The sequence below is a fragment of the Camelus dromedarius genome, chromosome 10 (genome assembly GCF_036321535.1).
Source record: "Camelus dromedarius isolate mCamDro1 chromosome 10, mCamDro1.pat, whole genome shotgun sequence".
Lineage (NCBI taxonomy): Eukaryota > Metazoa > Chordata > Mammalia > Artiodactyla > Camelidae > Camelus > Camelus dromedarius.
The window spans coordinates 66,148,716-66,171,010 of NC_087445.1; the positions used below are offsets into that span (position 1 = coordinate 66,148,716).

Consider the following 22,295-nt stretch of genomic DNA (forward strand, 5'->3'; position numbering starts at 1 on the left):
AAAACAAACCAAAATTCATTCCCTCGTGGCCCCCACCTCTTAGCAAGAGGAGACATACAGTAAGTAACAAACAAGTTAAATATCTAGTATGCTAGAAGGTAGTTAAATAGTAAGGAGGGAAAGCAATACAGGGAAGCCAAGCATGGCAGCTGTCGGGGGAGAGGGGGACTGTTTGTGCTGAAGAGTGTAACTGCAGACAGGATGGACAGCGGAAGCAGACATGCAGTGTGTATATGCAGGAGTTCCCTTTTGCATGTACTTTCCATGTGCTTCTGGGCAAAGTGTGGGGGTTTAAAAGGTTCAAAGCAACATTCTGCTGAATAACTGAATGAATAAACAGACAAATGAATGAAGAAGACTAGAAGATAGGAAGAAAAATGTCAAGAACATGAAAACAGAGACACCGAATTCTTCTCTGATGTTGTTAGAGACAAGATTCTTGGCAAAGCACGTGATTATTAATTCAAACATTCAACAAATTAGTTTTGTACCCGAAATGGGTAGCGTAATTTCTAGACGCTGAAGATACAACAATGTGGAAGAAAGGCATGGTTCCTGCCCTTATATAGCTTAAGGTTTTACAGCAGGGAGAAAAACAAAACAGCAATATAGTGTGATAAGCACTAAAATGGAAATACGCCACAATGTTATGGGAAAACATGGTATGTGTTTGCACAGGGAGAAACACCCCAATTAAACACCTCCCAGAGGAAGAAATCCAGACTGGGACACAAAGAATGAGGAGGCTTAGTAGCCACGCTAAGAGTAGAGAGAAAGAATATCCCAAATGCAAACAGGTAGCATGTGTAATGACCTGGAAGTAAAACAGGGCACAGAGGACTGAGAAAAGTTCATTGTAGCTCTGACACAGAATAAGAGGCAGGAGTGCTGACAAGTAAAGGACTCTGTTAGGGCCACTGGGTGGCCCTGGAAGAATTTTATACAAAAGAGCATGCCATGATCATATCTTCATTTCAGAAATGTAGCTGTGACTGCAGGTAAAGAGGGAGCTGGGAAAGAATGGAGGCAAAGAGACCTTTTAGCAGCCTGTGAGAACAGTCCAGTTGAGAGGCAAAGACAGCCAGAAAAATAAATGCCAAGAGCATGTGCATGTTATTATGACCACAGGAAACTCATCACTACCTGGGCTGGATGGTATGCACCTAGTTTTCTATTGCTGCAAAAACAAACCATATGTGCCAATGAATTATCAATGTCTCTTACCCAGGAGGTAGGAAAGTTACATTAAATCAAAGACCCTGATAAAACAGGACTATAACAATGGTATCAGAATTTTACTTTTTAATGACCTTAAAGTCATTATGCTCCCTAAGAGAGCACCTTCTTTCACATCATGTCAATATCTGATAACAACTTTCACCCTTCCCCTCCCCAAAACAATTTTTCCACCCATTTTAACAGCTTCTGAGACCTTAGATTCATGCCTGTATAAGACTGTATAAGAGACAAGGACAGCTTTTCAGCTGAATAAACAAAGACAGACAATGAGGGCAATGTGGCAAACAAGTCTGCCCACTCAGATATTTTCCAAAGTAGGAGTTCACGCTGGGCTCCCTCGGTTGGAAAGCCCAGGGGAATAAACATTCCAGATACATAACTGAACCAATATCAAAGACGCATTTCATCAGCCCCATCATTTCTGCTAAATGTTGCACGGACAGTACATAAAACTCTGGGAAGTTACAAGGTCCAAGGGCTTAAAAATTAAAGAATGGGAATAAAATAGGTTGGTACGCTGGGGTATTTTGTTGACAACACCAGACCTGACACATCAAAGCAATTTTATGCACCCACAGAGACCAGGAAAGCAATGATCTTTCATCAGTGCCCTATAGTAGTCATTCTGTGAGTGTATATTAAGAGATATTTGGATGTAATCAAAGTTGGCACCACTCAAAATGAAAGTTATTTGTATGTTAGGGTATATTCTAAAAGACTACTGCTTTGCATCACCTACATCTCAGATATAAAATGTTCGACTTGGATGATGCAGCGTTTGAGGCAGCTTCTCTATCCTTTTTTCTTATTCAAAATGAGCAGTACATTCCTAACCAGGTCTGCCCAGACACCCGGGGTGCTAGTGAATGGTAGCACAGACTCTTCAGTGACCAAGCAACCAATACCCTGGAATTTGAAAAGAACTTTTTATAATGAAATGTTCTACTATCAATAGACCATTTGCTTGAGTTGTTTTCATAGTTGCAACTGACCCTCTGCTGGAGACCAAAATTTCCCCTGTATTAGCCCTAAAGTCACTCCACCAGCTAAAAATTAGTATAGGACAGAGGAGGGGGAAAGTATTTTAAAATTCTAAGACAACAAAAGACAAAAGAAATTAGATGATCAAAGGGAAGAATGTCCTTGTTATAAAAAAAAAGTACTGCGGGCCATAGACATTTAAAAAAGAAATATAAATAGTGAGTTTCTTGAACTTAATAAATATTTATGGAATGAGCCTGCTTCAAATGACAAATTTCAGCACAAGTTGCCTGCAGGTTACGTGACCGTTAACAAACCATTTCTTTTGACTCGGTTTACTCACACGTATAAACTAGATAATAAACTGTATCTAATTCTACTCAAACAATTCAAGGAGTCCTTATATCCTGGTTTTCATCCTTAGCTGGGCTATATGAGGTATTTAGCAGTGTCAAAAATGACAACAAAAAACTATCAATTTTCATTACTACTCCCCAAAACTGTTCAATCAAGTCTCTAGATTTAGTTTAAAAAAAATGGAAAGATTCCCCTCTATCCTCATCAAAAAGAAGGCATTTGGATGATATTAAGAAGTTGTTCATTTTTTTTGTTTAGATAATGATAACAGTATTGTGGCTATTTAAGGAAAATAGGAAAACCCCTCATATTTTAGAAATATATTCTGAAATAATCACAGACAAAATGATATGCTGTCTAGGATTTATTTCAAAATAAAATAGGAGAAGGGTAAATGGCTGGGGGGCTGGATGAGGCAGGATTGGCTTAGATGGTTGTCCAGAAGGGTGACAGGTATGAGAGATGTGATTATACTATTCTGTCAACTTTTGTTTCTTTTCAAAATTTTCCATAATAAAAGAAGTTTAGAGTCTTTATGCTGCTTTCACAGGCATATTTTCCTAGGTGTTTGTTCATGATACCAAGGTCATCCACTGATCCCCTGAACAAGAGATCAGATTTCAAGTATGCATGCTAGGCAAAACTCTTCACCGAGATTAATTTGAATACGGCAGGTTGATTTAAATGTGTTTTAGCAAAATTTCCTGGAAAAAGATGAGTTGCTATCCCAAAGACGATTTTAACAACTAACATTTTGGGAATTCTTTCCTTGTGCTTCCACTGTTTTAAGTGCATTAGCAACATGTCATAACAGTACTCACAACTCAATGAAGTGGGTTGACAGATTCAGAGATGGTAAGTGATGGGACTGGGATTTGAGTCCAGGCAATGACTTTATAGAGCCTGCACTTTTAACCACCAATGACTGGATCCTTCAAGGCTCATTCAACTGGTTTGGGTAGTGTTGGAAAGAATTAAGAAAATATGGGAAGAAAACTACTTCAGGCTTGAAAATATATTTGCACTGCCTTGTCAGAGGAAGCTGAATATATTATGCGGGGAATAAAGGAAAAAATTTGGGGTTAGGCAGACGGAATATTAAATTGTAGCTATTTACCATTAATTATTATATAAATACCTCCCTTATATAAATATCTCTTTTCAATATTCTCACCATAACAATAACAAAATGGTAAATTATGTGGGCTGAAGGATGTATTAACTAATCCTATTGTGGTAAACATTTAGCAATATGTATGTGCATCAAATCATCACATGGTACACCTTAAACTTACACAATGCTATACATTAATTATATCGTAATAAAGCTGGAAAAAATACCTGTTTTATCCTGGACTTCCTCACCCATACTTTGAAGGTTTGAGATAAGGATAGAAAGCGAAAATGTGAGTAAAGGAATCTAACACATAAGTATCCTAAAGCATTTGCATACAAGTCTGTCCCTCCACCAGACTGTAAACACCTAAGGCATTCACCATGCTGTCCTCAGCTCCACAGTGCCTGGCTCACAGGAAGTACTTGGGTTTGTTCAGTCTAACACCAGATCCATTAAGAAGTCCAGCACCAATTGCTGGCTTTATTTGTCAAGTCTCTAATTTTAGTCATCTAAGTCTGTGTGTTCCATCAAGAAGCAAAATAGGTTTCAAATGTTTGCTTAATAAGAGAGGATAGAAAACTAATTCATGTTCCCCTCCTATTATTACATTATCTTAACGTTTAAACCCTTTAATCCAAAATTAATGCTGGGAAAGATTTAGACAGTCAGTAGCCTCTAATTATCTTTGCAGGGGATCACTTTTAGGAGTACACTGTAGTTTCCAGACTGATCTAAAACTCAGACTTTACCATGTCAATACGGGGCTTGTAGTTGCTCATTGCCTTGAGAATAAATTTCTGAGCATGACATACAAAATGTTTCATGATTTGACAACTGCCAACTGTTCCAGCCTCAAATCTCACCATTCCCTGCCCCACCCTCCATATACTCTCCTCTCCCACTCGAACCACGGAGGACGTCAGTTCCCTGAAAAGCAGTGTTTTCTTACTTCCGTTCTTTTTCACATGCAGCTCCCTTTTCCTAGCGTGTCCTCCATCTCCTCTATCTGACTAATGCCTGTTGTTCTCAAGACTCAGCTCAGAGAAAACTTCTTTCAGAAAGGACATCCTCCTTCATTCCCTCTCCAAAAGTTTGAGTGAGGAGTCCCCTCTCTGCTCCTGTAGTACGTGCATGACTATGGTGGAACTTATCAATCTGTAGTCTGATTTTCTGTATCCCCCACTGTGTTCTCAAGGACAGAAACCACATCTTATCTGTCTCTCCAGCATCCATCCAATCCAGCACTAAGTGCACAGCAGGTGATTAACTGTGATCTGACAAATGAATAAAAGAACCTTATTTTGTTACCATGAAAAGCCCAATGTAAACTTGTTGACAAAAGCATACCCTTTTCCCTGTTACTTAAATAAAAGTGAATGCAAAGGCTTAAGCTGAACCATCTTAGTGCAACACAGTTGAAGGCCCGTTTTAGGATGGTGAGACCAAAACAAACAAACAAACAAACAGGTGAAAAAGGATCTGAAATCTCATCAGAAGAAAGGAAGAAAGAAGGGAGGAAGGAAGGGAGACAGGGAGGGGGGGGGGAGAAAGAAAGAAAAGAAAAAAGAAAAGAAAAGAAAAGAAAGGAAAAGAAAGAAAGAAAGAGAAAGAAAAAGAAAGGAAGGAAGGAAAGAAGAAGGAAGGAAGGAAAGAAGAAGGAAGGAAGGAAGGGAGGGAGGGAGGAAGGGAGGGAGGAAGGGAGAAAAGGAAGACATCATTGCAAATTGGTAAAGCAATAAGGAAATGACACTTGTGGCTTTATTCCCTGAAGACTAGTTAATCACTGATTTCAAGTGTGTGTTATTTCTAAACGAGTATATTATATGAGATTATCAACAAAATATAGCAAAGAAAAATGCTTACTTTCTGATAAACTGTTAAAACATCTGCTGTTGAGAAGAAAGATCACATGTTAAAAGAATTCTCTGAAACAGTAACTTTTTTTTTTGGCAACAAATGTCTGGAATTCATTTCAAATTTTTCAATAGAAATTTTATGCACAAGTTAAACGATGATTAATGCACAGAAAAGTACTAGGTCACAAAGCTTTTGCAGCAACTCAGTATCATTATTTGATATTGTCTCTATTTCTGACAATCACACATTTCATCTTTTTCACCAGCTTATAAGTCCCTTAGTTGGGTGTATACTATTTGCCCTTAAATGCCATTCTGGCTAATGACAAAATTACTCATCTGACTCATAATAGATATCTAAGTCTTCTTTCTGGGAAACAATCCACTATACAGATCGATTAAGCTAACAAAAAAATGAAAGTGAAGTTAAAATGAACACCCATAGTAGTATGTGTGGATATATGCTTTGGTCTTTCAAATAAAGTACACACTTCCCACTACAAAAAGAATCAAGAGGAATACCAGAGAGGGCAGCAAGCAGATCTACAATATGGACCAAAAAAAAAAAAAAAAAAAGAAGAAGAACAATGACTACAAACCCTGAAAGACAGTGAAGGTGGCAGGGGACTCAGGTTCTTGTAAAATGGAGTGACACTACTCATTCAGAATTGAAAAGGTTAGCAGTAGTGAAGAATTTTAAAGATTGTTAAGTAGTATTCCAATAAGTAAACAGGTATTCAAAATACTAAAATGAAAGAAAAGCTAACATTCAGAAGGGTTCTCTGCCAGGCAGTCTAAGTATTTCACACATGTAATCATTTGATCCTCATAATAACCCTGTGAGGTAGGTGCTGTTATTATGCCCATTTTTCAGACGAGGAAACTGAGGCACACAGCCCAAGGTCACACAGTAAGGGGTAGAGGAATGATTCAGATCTGGCTCCTGAGCGGATAGTTATCACTGATAACAATAACTCTTAGCTTGAACAACTTAGAAGTTCTCTTTCAGCTTGACATAACTATGCTTGTGTCCCTCCTAAAAGCTAACCTCTAGGAGATACAGAACTCTGGTCCATAGTACATCTCTGCTACCCCACTACCCTTGCATAAATCATTTCACAATTACAGGCCTTCATTTCCTCGTTTCTTCAAAATGAAACGCTGCTGCCCTGGGTTATTATACTTTTTAAAACAGGATCCAAGACAGTTTCCCCAACAGCTTTTTCTTCCCAGAATAGATACAATCTCAGGATATAGTTGGTTATACAAAAGGAAACAAAAAAGATTTCATGTCAGGCAGGTATTGTACTTTAGGCCATTTTTGTGGCTAGTAACCATGGCGGTAGGTCTGGGGAAGAGTTCCACGTTGCCCTTTGCTGGTTATTCTTCTGGATAGGAGGAAGAGGTAACCAGAGATGAACAAGGCAGCCTCTGGCTTCACAGCATGTATGATCTAGTTGGAAATTATGATACAGTTCTTTTTTGCTTTATTTTTATTTTCTATTGAAGTATAGTTACTATAAATATTATATAAGTTACAGGTGTACAATATAGCGATTCACAATTTGTACTGCATTTATAGTTATTAGAAAATATTGGCGCTATTCCCTGTGTTGTACAATATATCCTTCTGTCTTATTTTACACCTAATAGTTTGTACCCTGAGTCCCCTGCTCCCATATTGCCCCTTCCCTTTCCCTCTCCTCACTGGTAACCACTAGTTTGTTCTCTGTAATTGTGAATCTGCTTCTTTTTTGTTACATTCACTAGTTGATAGTATTTTTTAGATTCCACACAAAAGTGATATCTGCCATTCACATCCAAAAGTTTTTCTGACAGTGTCATTTCTAGAAATAAACAACTGACTAGGAGTATTCATTTATTCCATAAATACTTACTGAGGTCCCAACACATGCTAGGAATTAATCTAGGTGCTGGGGAGATAATGGTTTAAAAAAGAGAGAAAGAGAGACAAAGACAAAAACCCTGCCCTTATGGAACTTACATTCTAGTGGTGGTGGGCAGGGAGGATTTATGCCTCAATTCAGCTCAATTATTTATTGAGTACTTACTATGTGCTGAATGCCCAACACTATCCTAGGTAGGTGTCAGAGAGTACAAACATCAATAAGACATAGCCTATGAGCTACCTGAGAGTAAGGTATGGAGGAGTCAGTTACATAAATAATACTTAAAACAAGAATCCTTAAAAAGCTAGTAGTCAAAAAGTATGTACAGTAATATTGGAACGTATAAGGTAAAATGGCACAGGATGGTGTTTCTCAAGGATAAATAAGTTTGCAGGTGAAAGAAAGGGATATGGTACACATGTGTCATTCTTTTCGGCAGCCCAGTATCATAGTACAATTTCCTACTAATTCCTTCCTAATTGGAGAAATTCTCCATCCTTTAAGGATTACTATCCTACCACAAAGGTTCATAATGCCAGACATGGTTTCCCCTGCCTCCCCTACATCCAGGGCATGGACAAGTGATTGAGGTACCCTCACCTGGCTGGGAATTAGAAACTAATGATTCAAAGGAATGAGCATGAGGCCTTTTCTCTGGTGGCAGAGGGGGAGGTGGCTGCAGTGTGACGAGTGGCAACAGCACCTGCTACTGCATCCAGTACCCAGTGTTAGCTGTGTCGATGGTGCAAAACTAGAGCATCTAATGCTCGGTGGCAATGGCAGTGGCACAGTCAGTGGACCTCTCTGTGCACGACTGGGCATTATCTCTAGTGCCATGTCCTGAATTTGGTTCCCCTGGAGATTCTGTGAACTTTTTAATAAAGTCCATTTACAATTAAATCAACAAGCACTGGTTTCTGCTTTAAGGTCTGTATTGAAATTGAAGAGAAGGGCATTCCAGGCAGCGGGAACAGCAGAAGCAAAGTAAGTCAAGGCCAGTTAGCTTACTGATTAAGAGAGGAGACTCTGAGACTAGACAGACCCAAATTTAAATCAAGGTTCTACATGTTACCAGCTGTGAAACCTTGCCCAATGTATTTAAACTGTTAAAGCCTCGATGCCTGCTTAATAAAGTGGGGATACTAAAACATATTTATTATAGGTTCTTTTGAGAATTAAACAAGGTCATTATAATTCATTTAAAGCTCTTGGTATGTGACGCAGAGTAAGACCTCCAATGATGATTGTTTAGTTAATAATAATGATGATGATAATCACGGTGTTTTGAGGGAAATATAAGCCATTTGATTCTGTTAGAGTTTAAATCACAAGGAGAGGGGTAGTCGGCAATAAGGACAGAGGCAGATTAGGGAGAAGCTTTAAGTCATATTAAGAAACGAGCATTACAGGCTGGGATCACACGGTGAATACACAGGAGAACAATACTGACGTATAAACATTATATTAAGGTGTTAACTAGGAGAGTGATACAACTAGGTTTTGCTGCGCGGTAAATGTATTCTTCACAGCTACAGTTATAGTTCAACCTGACCCCTGTGCACCTGCAGGATATATTAATATACATGGTTACTGCTGAGTCCTGATGCCATATGAACAAGCTATTTGATTCTCTCCAAATCAAACATCAAACCTTCCAACATCGTGTATATCATCAGCCAGCACATTTGCAACTGGATCAGATGGAGCTGCTTCTACTCTTGAAATAATAACTTCTCCTTGTCTGATCTGAGACACAACTAGCCTTTCAGTGAGGATGGAAGTTTATAAAATGGGGTAGGGGAATGCATCCTTGGGTGACTGGCAGAAGCATGAATCGCATTTGCAAGCCTGAGATTCTTCTATGATTTTTATATAATCAAATATCACCTGCTACTTCTTACAGCTTATTGTTTTGCATCAGCATCTTGACCTAGAGTCCATATTAAGTTAAAGATGAAAGGTTTTATTGTCAAGTCGAGAACAATCAATACTATCATTTTGCAGCGTGTGGTATTTCTTGCCAAAATGCTAATAAGCATTACATTGTCTGTTAGCCCCAATTCTTCTGGCGCTGAGCAGACAATCTCATAGTTACTGTTTGGTTCTGTTTTACATTTACATTTAGTCAACTTGCTTACTTTCACCCAATTTCTACCATTATCTCCTCTCCCCACCTCCACTCCGCACCTATATTCATCTCTGAGAAACACTCGTTGATCTAATTTTGATTTTCACAGCAGCTACTGAAATCAAACCTGAGTCACTGTGTAATTCAGAACAAATGCTGAGAAGGACAATGTATGGGCTTGCTAGGGGAGGCTGGGGGAGGTGACAAAAATGGAACCCAAAATGTGCTATGTAACCACTGAATGCTTTCATTTTCGGCTACTCCCATCTGCTTTGGCAATGCATCACAGTTTAGTCAAAAGGAAAAAAGAGCACAGACTTTTAAGTCAGACAGAGCTGGGTTTGAATTCTAGGTCAATACTCAAGAACCCTTAAGTTGGTACTATCATACTCATGTTACAGGCAAGGGTATAGAAGCCCAGAGAGATTATGTGACTTGCACTGTGTTTGCGCATGTAACAGGCTTCATGTTATAGTTAGAAAAACTAAGTCACAGCCATTGAAAAAGATGTGCTCAGGAACTCACAATATGAATGGAAGGAAAGACTGGAATTTATTTCTTCTGACTGCTATTCCACTGACTAGCTAGACCATTCAGCACTGCCTCTGTGGACAAGTTGAAGCAACAAACTAACTTAAAAACTAAAACCAGTTGAACAGGATAGGTTTGCAGGCAATGCACCAACAATTCAGTATAATAATACCCAACAGCTAGTTTGCTTTGTGTTTTCAGTATACTTTGTAACTATTCATTAACCCACACAACATCAAGGGATGGTCGAGCTATATTGTTAAAGCAGTTCATATAGAACAGATAAATCAAAACACACTGTAGGATTATAAGGAATACGAAGTCGAATGAGAAATCTACAGCAGAAAAAGCCCAATGCCTTCCTCTAATCAAGCCTCAATACAGAAATAAAGCTGGATAAATATGCTGGAATCTCAAGTATTCCATCTTTTCCCTCATTATTACCATTAACCCAAACTGCCATCACATCCCTATAAATGATAGATAGGACTGAAGAGAACCTAAAAGCTACTCAGTTCATGCAATTTCTTTCAGAGGAGACTTTCCCTAGAATATTTTTTTAATTTCATCTTTAAAGACCATTTCCAAAATTAAAAGGAACTAGAGAATATGATGTTCTCCTTACAATTAACAATGTTACTCCTAACCTCTTCTCTTTGCTCACATACGTCAAGTAAAACACTAGATTTTTTAAAATAAATAATAAAAATCTAATAAGATCCCTGGTAATAGGCCAGTTCCTAGGATGCATGCGAGACTGAAACAAAAGCTTCCAAAATCAGTTATCTAAAGAGTCGAAAATTTACTAAATAAAAGTTATTTAACATTCTCCAGCCAGGTTAAAACATTCTTATTCCTTATCATTTTCCCTGTGGCTAGGCAGAATACATTCCTTTTTCCAACTGAATAAATTTCCCCTTCCCTCAGAGCTTAGCTATCTCCCTGGCAAGGGTATCATATAGAACAGCTGTTGTATTACCAATATAAAAGCAATCCCATCTCAGCTAATTGCAAAATATATGGACAAACTGAAACCAAACTTTTGGGAGTCTGTATCTTTAAAGGAAGACAAAACCAAAGATCTTCTATTGATAAAGGCTGTCAACAATGTCATAAATTCAAATTTTGCACCATTTAAACAAGATCTATTTCAATAACCTACTTTAATTAATCTTTATGTTCCCGCTTTAAATTCCTAGTCAGAATGAAATGGGTGAAGAATCATCTCTGTTTCCAGGCTCTGCTAAGATCTCAGTTAAACCTTCTCGAAAGGGACCAAATCTTAGATGTGTCATCCCTACTCTATGTTTAAGATTTGTCAGGTGTCATAACAGTTTCCTTTCTTGAGTATTGTCTTCAGCTATCTCCTTTCTTCAGAACTACAACTCACTGGGACTAAGCAAATATCTTTGATGCCGATCAAAATTGGTGAGTCAACTGCTCAAGTTATGGTTAAGTAGCCCTGGGTAATATCACCTGCCTTGACCTCACGTAAGTGAAGGCTCACCAAGTTCATTATAACTTTTTATTCTTTTTTTCCTTTTATTTATTAATTTTTATGACTGTAAAGTTAAAATTGGATACATTCATTGAAAAAATTCTTGGAAAATCCTGAAAAACACAAAGAAGGAAACTAAAATGCCCCATAATCTCATTACTTAGCTTTAGCCACTTAACATTTTGGTGTATTTCTTTCCACTTATGTATACTACTACTAAACATAACCTAAGCATTTTAACACCTGCACAATAGTTCAGAGATTACCACAACTTCTTTATTATAGAATTTTAGAGTAGAAAAATTCCTATTTCAATCATCTTTACTGAGAGAACAAACCCAGTATATAAACCAGATGAGAGTGGAGCTGATTAAAGTGTGAGTGGCGATATGGGGGTCAGAGGTGAGGGCTGGGGATGGAGGGCCCAGAAGTAGGCCCACTTGGCCTCCTCAGTCCCTATACTGGCTCCCAAACACATCTGAGGAAACCTGCACCCCCAAATAATATAGTTTAAAAACAACAGATCTAGCCTAACTCTGATTTTATGGATGAAATTACTTGCCCAAGATTATAGGACTAGTAAAAGAACGAGACTTTACATACGTGCTCAGCTTTTCCAACTTTAGCTACTCTTTCTACAAAAGTCATCAGATGTACGTTTGTCTATTGATGTTCTTCCTTTAAGAAGAACACAAAAAACAAAGTTATGTAACAAAAAACAAAGTTACGTAACAAAAAAAAAATGGATAATTAGTGTAATTTGCTAGATCCTAAAGAACTCCACTTGCCCTAAATAGGTTCTCATACTATCCCTACAAGTAACAGGGAAAAGAGGAAAAGTTGGTTTCTAAACTAAGGTAAAAGCCATGAGATTACATTATTTTCCTCAAGAATACACTGCACATTAGTGCAGCTACAAACCACTCCTCCTTCTTCATTCATTCAATCATTAAATTTTTATTGAGAATCTATTTTGGGCTAGACACTGGGGATACAGATGTGAACAAAACCAACAGAAGTCCCTGCCCTCATGGACTTCATAAGCTTGATAGGTTTGAGCAAGCTACTTTACTTTTCTGAATCTCAGTATCTGCCATCCATAAACCAAGGATAATACTTATGATAATATAAAGATAATATTTAACTATCACATTGTCTTAAGAATTAAATAACATGATGTAAGTAAAAAAAAAATCCTGGTAATTAACTAGGTATATAATACATAATATGTGCTCAGTTAACATTAATTACCTTTCCTGCAGAATGTTAAATATTAGATTGGTAATGAGAGGTGAGAGAGTACCAAGCCCTTTGCTATTCATTCCGATTTGAGGCACTACAACAGAACTAGTATGTTAAGATAACTCCAAACAGATTTCTACACTAAGAAATAAGTAAATAATATTTCAAGCTGAAGAATGAAATTTACATGAGCCCTTCCAATCAAGTTCTGTAGTTCACCTTGCTACTTTCAATTACCACTTACTTTCAATTACTACTAGGCTCTTTATGCCCCAAAAACATTCAGCACCATATGGTGTCTAGGAAAGAAAATATAAAGAAAGCAATCCTCTTTTCCAAATACTATTTTTCCATCCTATAAATATGGGCCGCTAAACCAGTCAAAGCTTGGCATTTAACAAAATAAACTTAAAAGACAACAGCTTGAAATATAAAATATCAAATGTGAAACCCACCATAAACCTATAAAGGTTTAGTCTACATTCACCAACAGAAGGACCAACAAAGGACAGAATCTGAGGCTTTATATAATACCCAGAAATCAACAAAATATGGATGCTAAACTCTCAGAGATTCTAAGAGCATCTGTAAACCGAGAAGCGCTGCACACTTGTTGATTATTAGAAGCACTCTGTTCACTATTAACTTTAATTAGATTTCTACAGGGGAAATTCTGTCATTCAAAAGATCAAACGTTTGTGTCTCAATCAAATTAAACTTTTTATATTGCTATTTAGGTCAAATCCACCTACCCAACCAAAACAGCCCGTATTTTCATAAATAGTAAAAGAAATTTGGAGCTTATTCAAAATACTGGATTTTTTTTGAAGGCAGATAACTTCTGTTATGACAGTTTTTTTCCTGTAGTTCCTCAGAAGCAGGAGGAAAAAATCTGGGCAATAAAAAAGACCCAGAACAATAAGAAAATCTTTTCTCTCATTTTTATCAAAAAGAAATAATTAATACAATGTCATAAATATTGTATAAATTATGACTTTTCTTATCAAGTGGGCTTAAACATTTAAGTAGACTTTAAAAACAAATCCATAGGAAAAAAGTCAAAGTCACAGAGAAAGACAGGTTTTGTTCTGAGTGCAAAGTGTTCATCACTGTGCACCCTGTTACCAGGACATCTTCAAGGACCTTTTGTTCCCCTGGAAAGGCTTCTTGGAAGAATTGGGCTTTGAGGAGGCACTGAAGGAGGACAAAGTAGGAAATTGTTAAGTAGAGAGGATAATTTGGTTCCTTAAAGAACCTGAAAGAGTGGATGGGGCTAAGAATAAGAGACAAGAGTGAGAGGGACATGCAGAGGAGTTAAAAGTGGGGAGAGAAAAATGAGCAAGGAGAACAGAAGAAAGATTTAGTGCTAAGGAAAGATTTCTTCTGACAATAATAGCTGTCTTTGGAACAGTGGCATTACTGGAGGGATTATTCTGACACATATTTATCACATGTACTTAGATACATTTTAAAAGATAATTATTTTGAGTAAACTTTTACTGGGATCCAGACACACACGCATCCAGACATAATCTTTATCTTCTTCACGACAGTTTTTAAAAATCTCCCTTCAAAGTTACCGGTGCAGTTAGGGTAGTTGTTTCTAGGGAAAAGCAGATAAACCAAAATGCACACTTGAAGAAAAGACTAAGTGACCACAGAAGAGGTACCCGTAACATAATCTCAACATTAGTATTAAAGATGTTTATATTACACCTAAAGAAAACTAACAAAAATAAAGCTCAAGGCAAAAGCATGAATTAAAGCTACTTTTAACTAAAAATATCAACTAACACTCTTTCAGCCAAACAAGATCTTATATTTCTATTCTCTTCTGATCTATGAAATGCTCTAGAGCAGTAATCTCTTTACCCATAATTTACCCATCAGTAAAACAGCACCATGATACTTTTTTTTCCATTCTTTTTATAAGGGTGCCAAGACGTCTGGAAGTTAATAAATACATGTTTAGAAATGCTGAGATGAAAAGTAATGCTCACTTTAATTTTATGGGTCTTTTAAAAAAAATCAAGATAAAAAGACCTAATCAGATTATTTCAATGTATAAATGTTCAACTAGCCAGAAGGCTTCCTGGGGACATAATTCAGAAGATTTAAAACTAATGTTCTGGAGTTTAACTATGCTGTTCCAGAAATTAATCAGACTAAGGAATTTCTGCAGAAAGCTGAGCACTTAGGCCAGGAGTAAGATACGGTGAATGTGAGAAGTTCCTGGGCCTAGCCCTAAAAAGACTATAGACAAACTTTCCTATCACAGACCATATTAGAACCTAGTCAAAGGAAGAATTAGAGCTATAACTTAAAATCCTCATTGTAAAACACTGTAAAATAGAAAATTCAAGGAGGTGAATAAATAACACACAAGAGAATAAATGCCAAAGAAGAGCAGAAAACTTTTCAGACTAGTATCCAGGGACCAATATTTTTAGCTAAATGGTTTCCTTCTCTTATATTCTATGTCACTATTTCTTTAAATGCCAATAATATGGATTCTGGAACCAGAAAGACTGGGTTTGAATCTAGGCTCCACCATGGCTGGGCTTCTCTGAGCATCAGTTTCCTTATCTGTAAAATGCACATAATAATAGTACCTAACCCGATTGTACCTACCTGCTGTGAGGATTAAGTAAGGTGACATAAGTAAGGCACTTAGAACAGTACCTAAGCATAGTAAGCACTTTATGTGCTTGTAATTATTATTGCACTGGTCCACAATCCCTCAGACCTGATGCTAAATACCAGAAGATCCAAAAACCAATTTTTTTTCTGTTACTCATTTGTCAGCAAAACCTGACCTGAACAAATACAAGGCTATTTATAGCCCTTCGAAAACCCACTCAGTGTGAATATACAGGCATTTTGCTGCAAATATCTTCATGTATTTGATTATAAGATGCTGCCCCAGACTTCACTGGGGTGCATTTATTAACTTTCTAAAATCTGAAAAGTTCTAAACTCTGAAACACACCCAGCCCCACAGGTTTTTGGATAAAAGATTATGGACATATATAATCTTTGAAGCCTGAACAATTTCTATTTCCTTAAACTGAATGGTATCTATCTTCTTAAGTAACCATAAGCAAATAACACCCTGAACCTAATCGTACAGAATTTTAAGATGAAGAAAACATTTCCCAGTACAGGTAGGGCTCTGCTTTCCCAGAATATTCCTTTCAAATAAAATCCATTCATAATATTTTACTTACATGCCATAGTAGTCAGAGTTTTCAAACTCTAAATTCTAGGTCTTGCTTTAAAAAAGCCTATTCTCTTAACTTAGATCACAAATAAATAATGAAGGCTCTTTGGGGGCAATCATGTGCCCTGAATCATGCTTATCAAATCATCACAGAACTTTAGAGCTGGAAGAGACCCTTGGGAACTAATCTAAATTATTATTCCTTTCCTTCCAGACTGTTTTATCATCCATAAATGTATCCTCCCGTATGAGGTAAGACCAGCCTGCCATAACTTGTCCTTAGACTCTGTCTATAGAAACACCCTGTAGGTAAATGTGAATAGACTGGGTGGGGTACACTGACAGACTCGGGATCTGAAACGATGGCTTGACTCTAACACAATAAATCTTACACGCTTGGCAAATGCCTCAGTTTATGCTTTAGAAAATAAGAGTTTCCAAGACAAGAATGAAGAAAGACTCATCCAGTACGTGTTTAAAAAAAAAAAAAAAAAAGACTTAGCTATCTTAATGGACTCAGTGAGTCAACAACATAACATGGCTGCCAAAAAGGCTACTGTGATTAGGAACCAACTACAGCAACAGTGGTACAGCATCCAGAAGGCACACGGCGACTGCCCTCTCTCCTGCGAGCTAGCTGGAGCACATCTGGAGTGTTGTGTTCAGCTCTGTGCCCCACACTCCGGGAGAGCCACAGAGAAACTAAAAATGTCCCGAAGAGGGGCGACAAGGATAGTAAGGGAATTTGAAACCATTTCATATAAAGAACAGTTGAGGGAGCTGTTATTGAGTCCAGACTCAGAGGTAACATGATCACGGTACTGTCCCAAGTCCCTGAAGAACTGTCATGGCACAGAGAGAGCAGACTTGTTCTGCACGGCCCCAGAGGGCAGAACCAGAACCAGCTGGTGTTAACTACAAGGAGAAATATTTCAGCCAGGTCCATGGAAGTGTTTCTTACAATAAAAAGACACGTTAAGAGGTAGTGGCTTCTAAAGTTCTATCTAGCCCTGAAGGGCCATAATTTTAAAAAAACAGACATTTGCCATCACTTCAGTCTCTTACTATTTGTTAATAACTATTATCCTCTAATATCACAGCCTCTCTCTTCATCCTTCTTAAAATACCCTATTCAGCCTACCAGTCAGTCAAATGTTTTGCCAGGTCTGTGGGAGGAAAATGCCTGCTTACTGGGCAATTAGTTTCAGTTTGCAGATCAGTGTCCCTGTAAACAAAATAAGGCCCTAATTGAGGGGCAGGCAAGAACTCTCAGCTAGACCTCCATGAAAAGATTATTCATTCAAAGAGCAGCTAGAAGACCCATCCAAAAGCATATTATATTATCAATAGTATTCAGTCCTTATAGGAAGATGAAAACACCCTGTACCCAACTTCCCAAATGTCAAAAGAATCTAACTGTGCCAGCCTACCTAAGTCTCTCAGACTCAATTGGAAGTTTTCCTTCTGTCAAAGAGATGTGTTTACTGTTTAAAGTAGACTAGAACCCCTGCTTAGATAGAAAGGCCATACTTAATTATATCACTATAAAGCTAAAATTGCCCCTCGGTAGGCACACAAAGGCAGTTTAGCTGCTGAGAACTAGACACAGGGAATCTACAGGGAACTCACAGAAAAGTACAAGCTACAGAAAATTTTAAAACACTGAAGAGTTACCAAAATTGGACATCCTTCTAAAACTTTGTTGCCCAAAGACCACCACAGACAGAAATATGTTATAGTCCATGGAACTTGCTAAAAGCCTTGAACAGTTCGGATGGCAAATATTAATCAGTCCTGCTTTACTTCACTTACAATTGATTTGGAGCCAACAAAACTCCAACCAAAATATTAGAGAATATAATTTATACATGATAGACTTAACAAGAATACATTCTACTCTGTGCTTTTTAAAGGGAAGACCAAAAGTGTCCATAAACAAGGGATTGGTTAGATAAATTATGGTATATCCTTACAATGAAAAATGCAACCACTAAAAAGAACCAGGTAGATCTTAGGTACTGACACGGAAAAAAAAAGTCCATGACACATAGTTAAGTGAATACAGCAAGTCGCAAAACAATATATATACACATGTATTTGTTTATTTCATTAAGAGTTTTTAAAAACCCTGTGTTTATGTTCATATATGCCCAGAAAAATGTCTGAGAAAAGATCAAGCTCTTAACAGTAGTATCCTCCAGGGACTGACTGGAAGGAGGAGTGACTTTCACTTTTTCCTTTGTAGACTCCTGGTTCTTTACACTTTTTGCAAGTAAATGTTACCTTTGTGATTTAAAAATAACAATACAAAAATAATAAAAGTAAAATAACAGCAATCACCCAGACTTATTTATCATATACTAACTATTCAAAATAAGCAATCTTATGCACGAGGTCTTGGGTTTAATTCCAAGTACCTCCCCCAGCAAAAAAAAAGAAACAAACAAAATATGCAATCTTGCTACTTAAATGCTACTGTGTGCTTCAAACTTTGGAAAAACTAATTCATCCTTTTCCATTACATTTTACTAAAACAAACAAAAGTCACCACAAGGCCCTGCTAGGTTTCTCGAATGCTTTCCAGCCCACAAAAAAAAAAAACAAAAAAAAACAACCTAGTCATAAGGACAGCTAACACACACACACACACACACACACACACACACACACACACAACACACTGCTTACTTACCCTAAGCTAGGAACTATTGTTCTAAGCATGATAAATATATTAACTTATTTAATTTTCACAGCAATCCTACAAGCTAAGTACTATCATTATTTTTATTTCTCAGATGAAGAGAGGTTTAGTGACCTGCCCAAGACTACACAGTTAATAAAGGGCAGAGCTAGGATTCAAATCTAGAATGGAGTCCAGAGTCCATACTCTCAACCACGATGCTTCCTGCCTCTCAGCAATATGTCAGTCTCTCTATACTGAGGCCAAAAAAGGTTACAGTCAAAATCCAGTTAGTACACTCCTTGAAGCTGGAAGAGATACAGACTTGGCTTTTTATGGGTGAATATTCTACATTCCTACTTATGTCAATGCCAAGCTCCAACCCAAGACCTGACTGTATTAAGACTCATAATCATGTGGGAAAACTCTCTACAAATTCAATTATAGTCCAAAGTCCATACCTGACTCCACAGTAAATCACTGAGCCTGAGAATTAGGTCAGAGATCCATTAACATAAACAGCTAGACAAATGGTTTGGACAAATCAAACCCCAACGCAAAGCAAAGGAATTCAGAAACTCTTGTCTAACATCTTGACAAGGTAGGTTTTTATTTGTTTAGTTCCAGGCCCACTTTCGATCTCGAGGGGGAAAGAATAGAAATTGTCTCTAACTTTTCTTGAAGAGCTCAAGCAGCAGAAAGAAGAGCTTTATTTCCTACAGGGCCTTCAGACAGAAATTGGCTTTTATCAGCATCAGCAAAATTGAACATTCTAGCTTATGGGGGGGCGGGGAATGGGCATCCCTGCTTAAATTGTGTACTTGTCTAAACACATTGACCTTGTGACTGAGGAAGGGAAAAAATGGTGCAAGGAAGGGATTTAACCTAATTTATAAATTTGCTCAACCTAGATACACACCTGTCCCAAATGACTTCGTGAATCCACTTATTTGCAGGGAAAACATGGGTTACAATGTATTTTTTCTGGCCTCAAGTGGTCTGTACTACTGTTTGTAAACAAAATCCTCTGAGTATCTTTTCCACCTCACATGCATGTCTGATATTTATACAAACAAGGAGGAATGAACAAGGAAATTGAAACTGTAGGAGGAATCCCATAGACTCGGTTTTTGACCGATAGGTTGCAGGAGGTACTGCGCTGGCTCTCAAACTCGCCCATATAATCCAGGCGGAGAGGCAGGGTGAGCAAACCGAACCCAAAAGTTTGGGCCCATTCAGGGTGTCTGACAAAGGCCAAAAAACCCTATTTGAAAGGGGTTGCGATGTCTTCCACACAGCAGCCGCCCCCCCTCCCGAGGAAGCACAGCCCAAGGGGGGACAAAAGACTTTCCAGATTGGGGGGAGGCAGGCTGGTTGGAGCTTGGACCTCCCCTTGGGAGTCGAAATCTGGGGAACCTCTAGGGCAAGAAATGATCCATTCCAGCCAAGAGCCCAACGCTAGAGGCCAGGGGCTGGGGAAAGGATGCGCAGCCGCTGGGAGGGTCCAGCCAGCGAGAAAAGCGCTGGGACTCACCTGGGGAAGGCGGAGTGGGGGCCTCGGTGGCAGGTGGGGTGGGCAGGAAGCTGCTGCTGCCGCCGGGGAAAACCGAGCTCAGGATCGGGGGAATGGTGGGCGCCCGCACCGTGGTCGCTACAGGGGTGGTCGGCGCCGGGCCAGGGGTCGTCGAGATGGTGGTCGGCGCAGGTCTGGTCGTAGCCCGAAGGGTGGTCGGAGTGGGTTCCACCGCAGGAGGGGTGGTCGGCGAGGGGCCGAGCGGCGCCTGAAAGGTGGTCGGAGCGGGTCCGGTCGCGGCCGGAGGAGGGGTGGTCTCCAGGGACTGGGCTGAAGAGGATGTAGCCAGGAGTCGGTGGTCGGTACCCCGTGGGGGTCCGGTCCTCGGGGCCTGGGCCGTAGGAACCGTGGCCTTAGAAAAAGAGTGACTGGGCTCGGCCCCCAGCCCCGGGCCCGGCGACGCGTCCACCTGCCCCCGGGCCCCGCCACCACCGGTGACATTCCCCGCCGAGGTTGCTGAAGCAGCGGCGGCGGCGGCGGCGCAGCACAACAGGGCGAGGCCGCCCAGGCTCGGCAGGCTCCTCATGGCGCGCTCGGCTCCGCCATTCATTCATTCAGTCAGTCGGTCGGTCAGTCATCTTCTCCTCCCTGCACTTGGACCAGGGAAGCCGCCGCATCCGCCACCGCCACCGGGAGCACCATCGCCACCTCCCTCTGACAGGCGGCCGGCCCCGCGGGCGGGCCCCAGCGCGGAGGGAGCGACCGGGCCGTACGCGGACAACCCGCCCTCCCCGATTGGCAGCCCCGCCCGACCAATGGGAGGCCATAGTAGCTCACGTGACCCGCCCGCTTCCCGGCCTCTTTGTAGCCCCGCGGCCCAATCAGAGGGCGTCAAGAAGAGGGGGCGGTGCTAAGGCGGGAGGAGGGTGGTGCGAGCGCCGCTCCAGCCGGTCGGGCTCGCGGCAGCTCCGGCTTTGTCTGCCCAAGGAGCGGGGCGCGGGCCTAGGGCACCGAGCGCCACGGAGCAGACAAAGGACTCGCCCCGCGCGGCAGACGCCGGGCCAAGTCGTCTGCTCCACAGGGCGGCTAGCGCGACCCGGGGCGCGGTGTTTGCTCTCGGGAGCTTCCCCGCTCTCTTGAACAATGGGGCGTCAGCGCCGCGCCCGGGCTCGGATGGAGATGGAGTAGTCACCCCACGATGGGCGAGGGCGGCAGTAGCAAGGATTTAAAGCTAAGCATTCCCCCTGCCGCCCGAGAGAGCCTGGCCTCGGCCTTGGGATGTCTGCGCTGCCATTCCCATTTCAGAGACAGGGAAACTGAGGCCCTTGTTGAGGGCCTCACGGAACCAAGACCCACGCCCTCACCAGGCACCTGCTATGGGCCCGGCGTTGTGCCTGGAAGGACAGGGGTTCTAGAGACCAGTCAGGAGCTGAAGGTGCAAATCCCTGCGTGGGGAAGACAAGCTCACATGCACATCTATCCTACTCCCCGGGGAGAGTAGGATCGGACGGGGTTGAACCTCCGCTCCAAGTTTCCTGCTGAATGGTTTCATGGCCTGAGGGTAGTTTTCTCACCTCTAAAATCGGGATGATAGACAACCAACACCCTCAAACCCCCCACCTCCATCCGCCTCTCAGAGCTGTTGTGAGAATTAAGTAATGTACTGAAAGGGCTTAACCCAGTGCCTGGCCCTCAGTAAACCCTCATGAATGCTGACTACGTTCAGTGTACTGTGTTAGACAAGCCCCACGCCGCAGCCCTGCATGTCCCCAGAGCCGCCTGCCTATTGCAGGGATTGGGGTGGGTCTGCTAACAGAGCTTGACCCTGAGTGACCCTGAACCCTGTATAAAGCTGGAATTCCGGCTCGCAGCCTCGCACTATCGCCCAGGACTGAGAGCTCGCTCAGGCGCTGCAACCTCGCTCAGCAGCTTCCGGGGGAGCCAGGCAGGGAGAGTTTGTCATCTGACAGGGCTTAATCCCAGCCCCACCGCCAACCCCTTCCTGGCCTCCCCTGCGTGATGC

General features: G+C 40.5%; 1 protein-coding gene across 1 annotated transcript in view; it reads right to left on the reverse strand.

Annotated features, from left to right (window-relative positions):
- Window positions 1-21,049, reverse strand: part of MEGF9 (multiple EGF like domains 9) — a 74,968-nt gene extending 53,919 nt beyond the window's left edge. Inside the window, exon 1 of the mRNA XM_010998268.3 lies at window positions 20,294-21,049. Coding sequence (XP_010996570.1) covers window positions 20,294-20,882 — 589 coding nt within the window. The 5' untranslated portion in view covers window positions 20,883-21,049. The remainder of the gene's footprint in view (window positions 1-20,293) is intronic.
- Between the last annotated feature and the right edge of the window lie 1,246 nt (window positions 21,050-22,295).